Source organism: Prunus dulcis, chromosome 2, assembly GCF_902201215.1.
Source record: "Prunus dulcis chromosome 2, ALMONDv2, whole genome shotgun sequence".
Lineage (NCBI taxonomy): Eukaryota > Viridiplantae > Streptophyta > Magnoliopsida > Rosales > Rosaceae > Prunus > Prunus dulcis.
In genome coordinates, this window is record NC_047651.1 from 9,626,752 (window position 1) to 9,641,663 (window position 14,912).

General features: G+C 33.9%; 2 protein-coding genes across 4 annotated transcripts; one reads left to right on the forward strand and one right to left on the reverse strand.

Annotated features, from left to right (window-relative positions):
* Window positions 1–5,830: 5,830 nt before the first annotated feature.
* LOC117617180 (ABC transporter D family member 1-like) lies at window positions 5,831–11,055 on the forward strand. 3 transcript variants are annotated; one of them, XR_004584293.1, is made up of 5 exons: window positions 5,831–6,015; window positions 6,129–6,386; window positions 6,944–7,223; window positions 10,269–10,360; window positions 10,752–11,055. XR_004584293.1 is itself a non-coding variant. In XM_034346462.1 (4 exons), exons 1-4 carry the CDS (start codon window positions 6,325–6,327, stop codon window positions 10,783–10,785), a joined length of 468 nt encoding a protein of 155 aa, XP_034202353.1. In that variant the 5' UTR covers window positions 5,832–6,324; the 3' UTR covers window positions 10,786–11,055. The 3 variants fall into 3 exon arrangements, 2 of the variants coding, with proteins under 2 accessions (XP_034202353.1, XP_034202354.1); XM_034346462.1 differs by having other exon boundaries at window positions 5,832–6,386; XM_034346463.1 differs by lacking the exon at window positions 10,269–10,360 and having other exon boundaries at window positions 5,832–6,386.
* Window positions 11,056–12,059: 1,004 nt separating this feature from the next.
* LOC117618077 (protein FAR-RED IMPAIRED RESPONSE 1-like) lies at window positions 12,060–13,673 on the reverse strand. The gene has a single exon (XM_034347704.1). The coding sequence runs from the start codon at window positions 13,671–13,673 to the stop codon at window positions 12,060–12,062; it is 1,614 nt and encodes a 537-aa protein (XP_034203595.1).
* Between the last annotated feature and the right edge of the window lie 1,239 nt (window positions 13,674–14,912).

The window sequence follows — 14,912 nt, forward strand, 5'->3', positions numbered from 1 at the left end:
TTCAATTTCATTATACCTTCAAAACTTTCCAATTTGTTTATATGTTATTTATAATATAAATATTTTGTATTTGGCTTTACGGAAAGAGGAAAACTATTATTTTTTTATAACAATCTAAAGCCTTTGTAAATTAAAGTTGTTTTCTTCCCGTATTCCTAGCTTTAATATCTTTTAACTCTTTGACTGAAGCTTTTGCATTTGTATTGGATTTTCAAAATGAAAATTACGATTTATTTTGGGTAGATACAGTTTGAAGCTTTCATATTGTCTATACAATTTCAACTACTTTAAATATTGTTGGTACATTTATATGTTTATAATTTGTTGCTAACGTTTGGGAAATTACTGCTAGTGTTTGAAAATAAAACCTACCAACTAATTTATGTGGTATTATTATTATAGCTCAACGTATTATTATTTTATGTGGTGTGTCCGTTTTCTACAGCACAATTGTTTTTAAAATATATTTCAGAATCTTAAAATTGTTAATAGCATTCAAAAGCTAATTAATGACCATTGAAATAATGGAAAATATATATATTGAAGTGAGCTATGTTTTTCTAAGCTACTGTTTGTTTTAAATAGCTTCTATTGTTTCATTACGGATTACTTTATTATTACTCATTAATTAATTTACGTTGAAACATCCAATATTGAATGGTTGAAGTGTTTAAAACCGAAACGTTGAAGTGTTTCAAAATCTTTGATCTTTTTTTCCTTTTAATTGAAATTTCAAAGCAAATATATATATATTTAGAACAAGTATATATATTTGATTTTATTGTGTTGGGCCTTTTTACATTGCCTTCATTCATTTTGGTTGCCATCAATCTTCTTTTATATAACGGTCCCTTATTTTTTTTGTTGGACTTAATATCATTTTATTGTTCTTACTTTTGGAAGTCCTTCATACCAACGTGAGAAGCAATTATAATATATTCTTAGCACTAAAGTTTAGTGTTTGAAATTACTGTTTTAATGTTGGGTTTTTATACACTATCTTTATGTGGTTTAATGCATTATGAAGGAATAAAGCATTATTGGTCAACAGACAATTAAGTTTTCTTTTATGAAGATAAATTTGATTTGAATATTCAATTGTTGCATCCTTGCAAATCTGTGTAGTATACTACTTACTTTGGTTTCAAATTCTTGAAAGAAAAAAGGTGCAAACAGTTTTTTTTTAAGTTTAATTCTGAATTCAAAATCTAATATTGCGTCAGTTTTAGATCTGGCCTATCTGTGTATTCAATTTTTATATTGATTCTTATTTTTATTTATATCTATTAATTTTTGCGAAAACGTGCAGAGAGTTTATGTGATATTATTGCAAGTTTTATTGAGCCTAATTATTCTTTATTTTGATGGCTGTCATTGCTTTGAATTTGGGAGAAAAACCTACAGTTTTTTGTAGGATAAATGTATCACTTTAACACCTTGGACGTTAGCTCCTTTTGATTCCAGAATTAGTTAATTGCTCTTAACTTCTTTTGGAAGCTTTTGCATTTCACATTCAATTACGAGATTTTATTTCTTTTTTTAATTTATGCAGCTTTAGTTTCAAAACTTTAATGTCAATTTCATGACATTTAGAGCTTTTATTTTGGCAGTAAAATTGTTGATATTGTTAGGTGATTATTGCCTTTAATGTTCTAATCATTTATGCAATTTAATTACATCTTTGTTTTAATGCCTTGGATTCTTTTTAAAGTTGCCAACACCTATATATTTCGATTGTGCAATCCTTCATATTAGTTACTTGAGTTAATCTTGATACAAATATATTGAGTGAACTAATGTTCTTTTGATTGTAAAGTCTTGACAGATGTCACATTGAGTTAATTGCCATGAAGTGTACATTGTGGAATCCTCCTGAGAAAACTGAAATGAAATAATAAATTATATCACTATAAGTGGCATTAATTTTGAGTTTTGGTGTAAGGCTTTCAAACCCTAAATTTTTGAGGCATTTTTTTCTTTTGAGGCTTTCGATGGTTTTATTATATTTACAATGACTATCAAGATGACTGTGAGTACATATCTTATGAATTTAAAATTAAATAAATTTTGGTACAATCTTCATATATTTTGAGAATTCCCTAATTTGTGGGGGTTGAGTTTTTCCTTAACTATGTGGGTATTTGTTGGAATTTTTGTGGGTATTTCAAATACAAAATTAATATCAATACTTATTTTTTTAAATTTAATATTCCAGTTTTTAAGTGATTTGATTACCTCTTTAAAACTGAAGTTATTTTGTACATTTATTATATAAGTTTTCATATCTCCTTTATTCAGATTTATTCTATTTTAATTAACGCTCAATGCTTATGTTATTTTCGTTTTGATAATTATTAATATTTTTATTTTAAAACGTGTGGACCAATTTGTGGAAGTTGAATTTTCCTAAATGGGAACTTTAGTACTGTAATTTAATTTGTTAGTAACATTAAGCAATTTTTGCTTTTATACTGGAAAATATTAGATTCATTTCCTTCTCTCTTTCCCATATTTTTGTGTGTTTTCAATTTCTTTATGCTCTCATGGGAAAGATTCATTTAGTGACATAGTACTTTTTATATTTTATTGGCAAACATACTGTGTCTGTATGAAATTTGTTTCATTATGCAAGTTTATTATGAGACTAATTTATCTTCAATTTGATACGAAAATATTTGCAACTAATGATGATTTTGGCATAAAATTTTGGTAGAGACTTCTTATTGTCTTATAGGTTCATATTGAGAATCGACAAGATACAATTTCAACTTGGATATGTGATCATGATTTCAACCATTTGGAGTGCACAAAAGGGAGTAAGGGTATCCTGAAATACTCAGTGTTTATAGTTAAATTTATTTAATGAATTAATTGTTATATTGTTGTTCATAAGTGGTAGCAGGTGTACTCAAAGTTTCATGGACTTGAGAGGTACTCTTGATTAGAAGATTTAATGTATGATGTATTTCCATTATACTTAACTGTATACCAATACGTATTTAATTTCCAATTATACTGAGGTGAAATCCATTAATTATTTGTGTGCAAGATTGTGTAGGAAATATTTTAATAACATGCAGGTTTAAAGCGCGCTAAAATGGAGAACAAAGACATGACCTACATTATATATGCCTTGTGAAGGCTAGTTTTGATATGCATGCCTCGTGGAGGAGGCTATTAATGCAAAATGTCAAGGGGGATGTGCTTAAGCCCATAAGGGAGTCACCTAGGGAGGTAACCCAACTTCTGTGATTGGAGATCCCATGAAGGAAGTTCAATGTGGTAGAAACAATCCATATTGCGTGACTCATATAGCACTCATAAAACTATGGAGATATCCTTGAGATATTCTTCTGCTCATCCCTAAGGCAAAAGTGCTATTTTATGTGACGTTAGGAAGGGATTTATCCCTGAATGAGTTTCAAGGCGGGCAAACTCCCGCAGGGTGCAGGTCACATGTACTCTTGGAGAACTCACCTAAGTGAGAGACGTCGTGAGGCCGCGACTATGAGAATTGGGCTATTCTCTAGTAACTCTCATGAGAATCAAGATTAGCGCATGGCCATAAATAGCTCTACCCCGCATCCAAGTCTCAACTAATACTATGTGTGGGATATGTTGAAGTTTGATCAAAGGTGCCGAGTTCAATACTGTGTACACTCAGGTTCCTCAAATGGAGACTATCATCACTAAGTGAAGGTTCAAGCCCGGAAGGCACCTACACCTATTACATAGTATTATATTGCCCATATATATATATTATATATTTTTCACTGTTTTTTTGTCATGGTAAAATTTTGAAAACCTTGTGGGGGATTGTTGGAATTTTAAAAGGTTTTAAAAATTTAACCATTTTATTTATTTAATTATTTTGGCTGTTTTATTTTATTTATTATGGGGGTTATAAATATTTAATATTTAGGTTTTATTTCTGGTTGGTGAATGCCTTAATTTTATGGTTGGTGGACTTTTATGGTTGGTGAAGGTTACATGTTTTTGGATGCCTATAAAAGGCCACTCCTCCTTCACATTTGAGAAACACACAGATACACACATATACACACATATACACACAATAACACACAATATATTATCAGAATATCACATACACATTCTAATTCTCTCCTTGTCTACTTTTACATATATTCTCTACTTTATATTATTATTATTTTGGGCAATGGTTATGTGACTTGGATACCTATATCTGTCTGTGAATGTGCTCATAGCGGATCTTGAGTTTGTGTAAAAGGGGTCGTATCTTGGAGTCTTGTAGACCGTCAGTACCTGCACATAGGGAGGCTACAAAGGCTTTAGGACAGCGTCTTTGACGTGCTTCACCGTACCAAACTCACCTTCTTACTTATTATTTATTTTCCTTTTACTTACCTATTTATTTGTTTTCTTCAATTTCATTATACCTTCAAAACTTTCCAATTTGTTTATATGTTATTTATAATATAAATGTTTTGTATTTGGCTTTACGGAAAGAGGAAAACTATTATTTTTTATAACAGCTACTGCGTTATTTACACATCATGGATAAACATATCATTAAGTTTTTTATTATTAAAAAAAAAAAATTTGACAGAGCAAAAAGCACATAGTAAAAGAAATTTCAGAACAAATATTCAATTGAATAGCATCCAATTCACTTAAAAGAACAACAAAAATAGATTAAAAGAAATGAGATGAAACATTATATAAGGCATATCAATGCAACAAGCAATTGTCAAGTTGTCAATGAACCGAAATATGATGTAGATGCACGTCTAGTATTCCCAAATTGCAAGTATATCAATTTGTATTCTCAAATATTACATATCTTATAATGATTATCATTCCAAAATCCTATTGGAGCACCAAACAAACATTGTAACAACTAAAACATAAGTTCCAAAATAATAGAAAGAGGATGAGCCAATATAGAGGCAATCATCACTTATACCTTTGAGCCGAAGAATGGTTGGAAAATTTAGGCAAACGACGGCTTCTAGTACTTGGATTTCGTACCCAATTGCAGCGAATGGTGTTTAAACTCTCCTCAAACAATCAAAATTTCATGGAAGCTTGAGATTAAATTTTTTAAAAAAAACATATACAAGCAGAAATACAACAAAAACTAATGCTTTACCTTTAGTTATAGGGTAGCAGGTGCAGTACGGGATGAGAAATGAAGGTTTTTGGCTCTAAACAGTCCTTACACTAGGTGTTTACCCGCAATTTGGATTTTTGAAGCAGAAAAGGGTGGCCGTAAAGTGGACGAAGAAAGTATAAGTAACATGGTTCTGAATCGTGGAAATCGCCAGCGTCGTGGGTTCTGAACTTGTGGAAGTTTTCTCCACGTTCTTCAGCTCTTCTTTTCTGGGCAACCGTTCTTTGTAGGTTGTAAACAGTTCTTTGTAGGTTGTAAACTGTTCTTCACCTATGTTAGCACAACAGGACACTTTTTTTGTGTTTTTTTTAAAAGCCAGTGGTGTTTTACCATTTTACCTAGTTTTAATTAAATTTGTGTGTTTAAAAATTTTATTGAACCAATATTTTTGGGATATTTGAATGTTTCATTATTTTTTGTCTTTTACTTTATATATAGATGATGATACATTTTCTCAACTACCATTAATAAAGAAGCATGTACAAGTCACAAATCTCTTATGATTATCTTAAAACTATGTGTTTTTACTTCTGATAAAATTCAGAAACAAATCTCTTATGATTATCTAAATATGTGAAATCGTAATTTCCATAATTTCCTAAATTCTACATATATGACATCCATCCGCACACTAAAATTTGCAGAAATTTTAAATGATGCAGTTAGAAATTCCATCATTTACAAATGTGAACATTTCGGGTCGGAAAAGAAGCCGGTTGGTTGGATTGACAAATTGCCCACGCAAAGAAGGCAAACAGCCAATTTAGCCACAGAAGGTAGCATTTCCACGGTTTCAGCAGACCTACACATCTCCCTACGCTGCTGCCCTCCATGAATTGTACATGATCATCAAACGTCACACGGTTAGTTAGATGAGAATTTCTGACAAATTCGGCCAGCCCGGTCGGCTTTTTTATTTTCATCTTAAGCCCCTCGCTCATTATTATTAATTTTCTTTTTTAAACCCCCTGGCTAGAGAATTTTAATTTCAACCCACAAACCAAAACAACAAAAGAAGAAAAGCCCAAACAGAGAAAAAAAGGGGAAGCTGAAGAGAGAAAGAGTGCTGGTTATGTCGGTCCATTTGGGAAGCTGAAGAGCCTAAGAGGTAAAAGAAGAAGCAGAGCCACCCAGTAGCTGTAGTTGGGTGCTTGATTGTTGAGTGGTCAGCCATGCCTTCGCTTCAGCTGCTGCAATTAACTGAGCATGGCCGGAGTTTCATGGCGTCGAGGAGGTAATCAATCAATCAACCAATCTATCAATCTCTGTTTACAGTTTTTAATAGTGACTCTTATTGTGTAGCTAATTGCATCATTTTTAACCCTAGACGTTTCTTGAGAATCTCAATTTACTCTCTGATAAACATGTAGTGATTTGGGCAGTGTTCATTTTTCTCTATTTCTGTTGATGGGGTTTGATTCTTTGATTGGTTCGTATCTGGGTGTTGCTAGATCCGATCTACTACACGATTTATGTCTTAATTTTATGTGTAGCCTTCAAATTCTTGCTTGTATTCTTTTCCAAATTACTAATTTTTGAATTTTCTTCTCCGAATTCTCTTCCTTGTGTGTTGATTTTTCTGCTTATGTTCTCATATAACTATTATGGTGGGTACTGGCATATGGTGCGGTTTGAGGGTGAAAGTATTTTATTTCTTACTATATATACTTTTATCTTCAACTTACTTATATTCAATGCCTTCTGTGTCTTCGCTTAGTTGGCAATGAAATTATTCTAGTATTATTGTCTTTTTGATAAGAGGCATTATGCTAATAATGTATTACTGCACAGGAAAACTTTACTACTTGCCACTGGTATCGTGGTTGCTGGTGGGACTGTTGCATACGTTCAATCACGGTTAAGCCATAAAAAGCATGATGCTATTGGTCATTATAATGGGCTGAATGATAATGAAGAAACAACGGAGAAGGTCGTGACGAATGATCATAAGTTAAAGAAACCTCCACGAAAGAAAGGGGGATTGAAGTCGCTTCAAGTTCTTGCTGCAATTCTCTTATCTGAGATGGGCCAAATGGGTGTGAGGGATCTTTTAGCTTTAGTCTCTATAGTGGTAAGCTTCTGGTCTGTACATATCTTAGATACAAAGCTTGATCTTCTTTGTTTACTTTGGAATTACTTTTTTTTTTTTTGGCTGTGAATTAATCTCTATTACGCTAAATTATGAGTATGCAAAAGAACATCAACAAGATTGAAATATCCCTTGTGGGAAATAATATGTGGACAGAAGTAAACCACTCTTTGATTTTCTTTTACTATTTCAACTCAAACTTCATAAGTCAACCATTTCAATGTTTTACTGTACTTATTTCTATAAATGTAGGTGTTAAAATTAGAAAGTGTTACCTAGTTGACAGTTTTTGTTTGTATTGTGGTTCCAATGTACTTTTAACTTACTTTCTGCACTTAAACCTTGACAAGAAACATTTTTAGTTATCAAATTGGTGCTATCATAGGCTTGCACTTGAGCCTTTGATTTTGTGAAGGCCTATGACTATGCGGATTGGGCTTTCTTGGAATTGGATTTGGAACGAAAGGATTTTGGGGCTGTTTGAGGAAGTGGATAAGGGGGCGTTTGAACTCAGTTAATTTTTCAAATGTAGTTAATGGGAGATCAAGGGGTAAATTTGGAGCATCAAGAGGGTTAAGGCAAGAAGTTTTGCTTTCTCCTTTCTTACTTAATCTTGTGGTGGATGGTTTGACTAGGCTCAGGGAAAAAGGAAAGGAGATGCATAAGTTAAGGGGTTTAGGGATGATTTGCTTATATGGTCTTCGGTGTCACAGGTGAATGAAAAAGAGGGTTTAGGTGTTTGGAACTTGGTAAGGAGAAATGAAGTTTACTTGGAAAGTGGATATAGAGGTTCCAGCAAGAGGAGAGTGAGGCTCTTTGGGTTGCAGGTATTAGAAGTAACTATGGGTTTCCCAATAATGGGTGGAATTTCATAATTGTGATTAGTGGTTCAAACCAAGGACGAAAATATTGGCTTGATAGGACGGTATATCATCCAATATGTCAAATTTTTAGAATGCCAATACCAATACTAGGGGTAAGCCTATTTGTCCCCCCTCCCAGAAAATTTTCATGATTTTTGAAGATAATACTAAAGAAGATGCATATTCAAACCAAAAACAATCTGGAATCATTGTTTTAACTCTCTAATTAAGTCAAATATGAACCAAATTAAATCTTAATTGAATAACCATCTACTAACCCAACCATTTAATCAAACTACGTATCCAATTAATCTAATGATTATTCTAATCCAAATAAAACCAACAACATCAATGTACACTGATGCCGAAATGATATCGATATATCCCCTGAAATATCCTTAAATTGGAAGGCAGGTACTTCCTACATGGCCGACATTTTCATCATTGGTTCAAACTTGATGTCCTCAAAAAGATATCTCTCAAGGTCTTCCTTTTTTTATTTCTTATTGTCAGGTTGGGGTGAGAAACAGAAAGAGGGTGACGTTTTGGGAAGAGTGTTGAGTGGGAGGTAGTAACTTTTGTACATTTTTTCCTCAATTATATAGATTATCTCAATTCACATGATATTCCTCGCAAGTTTGTGTCCAGAGTCTTTTTCTTCTCCTTTCAGTTGGAACTTTAGTTTTTGTAGAAACTTGAATGATCATGGGGCGGGAAGCTAACAGACTTATTGGACCTCTTGGAGAACATGTTCTTGGTTCTATCTAGGCCAAAGAGAAGACTATGGAAGTCCTTTTGTAAATCTTATTCAAAAAATTAATGGACAATTTATTCTCTCTTTATGACCCCTTTCATGCAACTTGAGAGGCCAAACTGCCACCTAAGGTTTGAGCATTAGCTTTGGATGGGGAGGGTGAATATTTTTGAGAGAACACTTGATTATGTGAATCATCTTTCCAAACACTGTTTCCAATTCTGTATGGATCTTCTGTGAACTGTAATGCCACTATTTCTTCCTTTGTTTCTCTTACTACTGGGTTTTGTTCTTGGAATCTAATCTTTAGGTGAAATCTTAATGATAAGGGGGTTGATGAATTTTCTGACATATTTTTTGTATTAGTAACCTCTCTTTGCATCCCACCTGTGCTGACATGAGAATTTGGGTCTTCAGGGATCTGGGGCGTTTTCTTGTGAGTCCTTTTTTTTGATATCCTTTTTGGGTAACCCAAAATTCCCTACATTTGGCTCTTGTAAGTCCATTTTGAGTTGGGGTTAGCAAAGTTCAGTTACTAGCTTGGTTTGTGTTCCACGTAAAATTCAATACCCTTGGCATGCTTCAAAAGAGATAGCTCTACTGTTCAAATTTGTAATAGTAATCTTGATTGTTGGTTTGGATTGGGCGACTCTCAGAAGCTGCTATTTTCTGCTCGAGGAACTTTTGTTGGCATGTGAGTCGAGATGAACAGTTTTGCCATGTGTATTCTATTTTTTCTTTTTCTTTTTTCAATAATCCTTAAAAAACAAAAACATTAAAAATTAAAAATCAAATTAAAAAACCCTAACGTCCCTGGCAACTGGCCTCACGCCGTTCTCAATTCTTCCTCGCGTCTCCACAGCACTCCCTTCCTCCATTGTTGCTGCACTCTGATAAGAGAATCACTAGAACGTGGCTGAGAGTTGGAGTCCCCCCGTATTCTCTACTTTGCTTCTCTCATTGTCTCCCTTCCTCCACTAAATTTATCCATCCCCATCCTCCACTGTTGTTGGTGAGAGTTAAGAGTTTTCTCAAAAAGAATGAAATTTGCAGTCCTGGGCGATTGGGTGGTTGAAGAATGGAGAGGTTCACTTGTCTATTCTTCTCCAAAAGCCTATCTGACAGAGAGGTTGAAGATTGAGGTACATACCCAATTTTTAGAGTAATTTTGTTGTAAAAATTGTTGTACATGTTCTTAGTTTTTGTTTCTTGAATCTGCAATTTGTTGTAAAAACTGATTAGTGTAATTAGTTGGGTCTTGCTAGCATGTAGTTTGTGGGTACTGGGTGGCTATAATGTCACTGAATGTGATAATATTTGAATTATAAAGATCATAACACTTGTGATTAAATGCAAATTGTGATAGTTTATATGTAGTCTTTTCTTTTTATTGGTGCTGGATTGTTGCAGGAACTTTTTGAGGGACATTATTTCTGTCAGGCACAAAGGGAGGACTTCTTTCAGCGAGCAAAGCCTTACAATGATCATCCAACAATTCTTAGGTGAAAGCATTGGGCAATAGCTTTTCAATTTTGGTTTGATCTTCCTAGCTGTCCTCATCTTGGTTTCTACATCGTGCTACTAACATACCAGGAGAACCTTTAGAAAGAAAACTGGAGGAAAAAAAAATTAGGTTCTTAATTGACTTGGGAACACTTTTTTGGCAGTAATACTTATGTATTTTATTGCTTGGTCTGTAGGATGCAAAAACTTATGTATTTTTTTGGCAGTAATACTTATGTACTTTTTTGGGTGTGGTAATACCAGTTAGTTTCTTTGAAGAGGCAAATAATGCCCATTACAACTCAGTTAGTTTCTTTCAAGTTGCATAATGTTCCTCTTATTTGATCTCATCTTTTGATTATGATAAAAGCCACTATTTTTCTGCTGCAGGCTACCAGGAAAAGTTCTACTTCAATCCAGGTGACACTGGATTCTGTAGCAGTATATTTACACACAAGGGGTCGCTCAGGTGACACTGGATTCTGAAGCAGTATATTTACATTCTGTAATCTGAACGTTGCATAGCTTGGTCTACAATGACAAGGAAATTGAGTGATTTTACAAGTCCAAATTCTGCAACCCCAAGTTTTGTTTTTTTGTTTTTTTTCCTACAATTGCAGATAGGTTTCTCTGTCTTGATTGTAAATGCTCACTGATGAATAAGTGGCTATACTCATATATTTTTGTAAGGAAATTCATTGAATTATATGTTTTGGTTCTTTGGATCAGTATTGGCGTTTCTTTGAATGTGGTTCTTTCTGACTGGATGATAACCATCCTACTCTTAGGCAACAATGCAGGGAGGCCCAAGTAACTCTTAATAGAAATGCTGGAAGTAATTAGACAACATTGATATTGGAAGAATAACTATAGAAATTAATAATGATATTTCCAATCCACGAATGGACATGATTAACAGTATCATGTAGATTAAATTGCTACAATAGTGATATATATGAATGAAAAGGAAAAAGAAAAAAAAAAACTAATTTTGTGGTTGAGTACAAGATCAACTCCATTACTTCTGGACACCAAAATGGGACTTGAGCACTTCCTTATTTCATGTGTTCGTGTGCTTTCTATCATATACTCTCCATTCAAGTGATGTGGACAATCTGTTTGAGCAAACCCCATAAACAAATCCAGTAACCAAATAATTTCAAATACATCACTAATTTAAAAATCAAACAATTAAATAAAAAAGTAATAGAACAACATCAGATGAATCTTTTCACAACTCACATTTTGAATGGGAAATGTAGGGGTATTAATCATCATCCATACCACCATGACCATCCTGTGCATTTTGAGAATCCTGAAGTACAAAAAAACCAAGTATCTCATTTTAAAAATACATATGTATCAAGGCCAAGATAAAGAATGGGAATCACAACTAAATATTCTTACAGTAAAAAGAATACTCTCTTGTGTTCCAACTATATCACAACTAATTTTGTCAGTGGGTGGAACATCACTTTCTACCATCTGGAACTCCTGAAAAATATACAAATACAACCATGTACAGCATGAATATTTTACTCACTTAACATAACAAAATAAGTAATAGCTATTTTATTTGCATACCTTCATTCCTTTTCTTTTATTAGTATTTTTTTCTTGAGATGTGCTCTTCTTTTCTCCTTCTTTTCTCTTTCTCACAATTTGTTCCATTTTAGATTGCTTCCTTTTAAATGGTGGTCAACCTTTGCTTCTGACTGCTAACAGGGTAAGTATCTTCTTCGAATTTGAAATTTCATTAACACAATTGTCAAAGCTCCTACCAGTTGGTGACTTGGGAATTGGTTGAGTACTCCCACAAACGTTGTCATGGTTAGACAATTGCTCCTTTAGTTTCTGCATCCAAGCCATCACAATCACACACTTTTCTTCAGAATCAGCTGCCAACTCCTTAATCTCCAAATTTTCTTTAGTTTCTGCTTGGTTCTCTTTTTCTACCTTAGTCATCAATGCATTTTCATATTGTTCCACAAATTGCTTCAAGGTAGTCTTAGAATTTACATGGTCATCAAAAAATGCATTCATACTCTCACTTCGTTGTGTGGTAGACATGCCCGCCCAAAAACTTCCTTTCACAAAGCTTGGCACCCAACGACGTCTTTCATCATATAGGCCTCGTAACCAATCATTACTCTGTAACTCATACTTCTCAATCATCTCTTTCCAACGATCTTCAAACTCAATATTGGTCAATGAATCATACACAATGTTCTCCAAGGAAAATTTAATAGATTCATAGTGTTTATAACTCTTAAGCTTTTCATGAAGCTTCTTCATTATATGCCATAAGCACCAACGATGCCTAGTGTTAGGAAAGACAATCTCAATAGCATTTTTCATGGCCCTGTCTTGATAAGTAATTATCCCACATGGAGCAAGCCCAGACATGCATGCCAGCCACACTTTAAATAGCCAAACAAATGTATCAGTATCTTCACTTGAAATCAGTCCACATCCAAGCAAAATTGAATGCCCGTGATGATTAACACCTACAAATGGAGCAAATGGCATGTCATACTTATTTGTCAAGTATGTCGTGTCAAATGTAATGGCATCACCAAATTCCTCATATGCTGCCCTACTCCTAGAATCTGCCCAAAACACATTTCGTAACCGACCACTTTCATCTAGATCAATTGCATAAAAGAAATTTGCATTTTGAGCTTGCATCTTCAAGAAATACTTTTGAATTGCAGTTGCATCTCCTTCCCCAAGTTGTAATCTTCTAACTTTGTTAATGTAATTTCTACAATCCTTTTCCATGAATGACATATTCTCATGCTCTCCGGCTTCAACTACCATTGAATTATAATTCTTATTTACTCTTATTCCAGCTCTATCATTCACTTCAATCTTCCTTTTCATATACGAACTTATTGCACGATTCATTCTAAAATATCGAGCATTGTTTGGATTTAATCCGTGATTATGATCAAGTTTGACCGAGTTCACTTTCCACCTTCCATCCAAGCATATACCTGCCCTAAGTTGAGCCTTGCAATTGCATTTTATGCTTGGATATGGCTTCAAGACATTGCTTGCAGTACTTTGCGGGATCCCTGATCGAGAACATGATAAAGTCACATATTTCAACTCCCCACAATCTCCTTTCTTCGATGATCTCTTCTTCATTGGGAAACCTACTCGATTTGCATATTTTTTATAAAAATCAAGCACCTCATCAACTGTGTTAAAAATCATATTTACCTTAGGTTCTTGTGTTGTTTCTTCCGAGCTCATTGTTTTTTCCAGTCCAGTCTCACCAATCTCAACCTCATCATTTTCTTCACTCATCTCCAAATTTGAACGGCTTCTTGAAGATTCCAAATATTAATATAAAATTCCTGTAATACATATGCAATAATACACATTCAGTTGACATTATAGTAACCAGTACCCGTGAACTACACGCTAGCTAGACCCCAACAAATTGCAATAATACACATTCAGCAAACATACCTAGTAAGTGATTGTTCAGCAACAGTAATTTGCAATAGTACCTAAACTCAGTGACTCAAAATTTCATCAGATCGTAGTGTCTTCTTTATGGTATCTAAATAATAACCAGAAAATAAAATACAGACTAAGAATAGCAAAACCTCATTCATTCACAAAGTATAAATACTTGTTCATTCCATGCATGTTTCTTCAACAGGAAAAAGGAAAATAAAGAAGACAAGCAAACATGAATTTTACTGTAGATGACAATTTTTAAGACAAAAAACTTGAGGTAGCTAAAATTCCTTGTTCGTAAGGTACCTGTAAATTCCTTGTCCTTTTGGCGTCTATAAGGCTGATTGTTCAAAGCATTATAGGCATCTGTTATTAATAACAGCAGGGCGCACAAAGTTAAGAACCTATACAACAATTTTTACAATAAAATTACACTAAACATTGGGTATGTACCTCAATCTTCAACCTCTCTGTCAGACAGGCTTTTGGAGAAGAATAGACCAGTGAACCTCTCCATTCCTCAACCCACCCAATTGCCTAGGACTGCAAATTTCATTCTTATTGAGAAAAGCAGAGTAGAGAATGAGAAGTAGAATGAGAGAAGTAGAGTAGAGAATATGGTAATTAAGGGGACTCCAACTCTCAGCCACGTTCTAGTGATTCTCTTATCAGAGTGCAGCAACAATGGAGGAAGGGAGTGCTGTGGAGACGCGAGGAAGAATTGAGAACGGCGTGAGGCCAGTTGCCAAGGACGTTAGGGTTTTTTAATTTGATTTTTAATTTTTAATGTTTTTGTTTTTTAAGGATTATTGAAAAAAGAAAAAGAAAAAATAGAATACACATGGCAATATTCATTAATTGACATGGCAAGACACCTCAGCTGCCACATAAGGTGGTCAGCTAAGGTGGTCAATATTGTGTGTCTAAATAGCATTACTCTTTCCTAAATTCTACATATATGACATCCATCCGCACGCTAAAATTTGCAGAAATTTTAAATGATGCAGTTAGAAATTCCATCATTTACAAATGTGAACATTTCGGGTCGGAAAAGAAGCCGGTTGGTTGGATTGACAAATT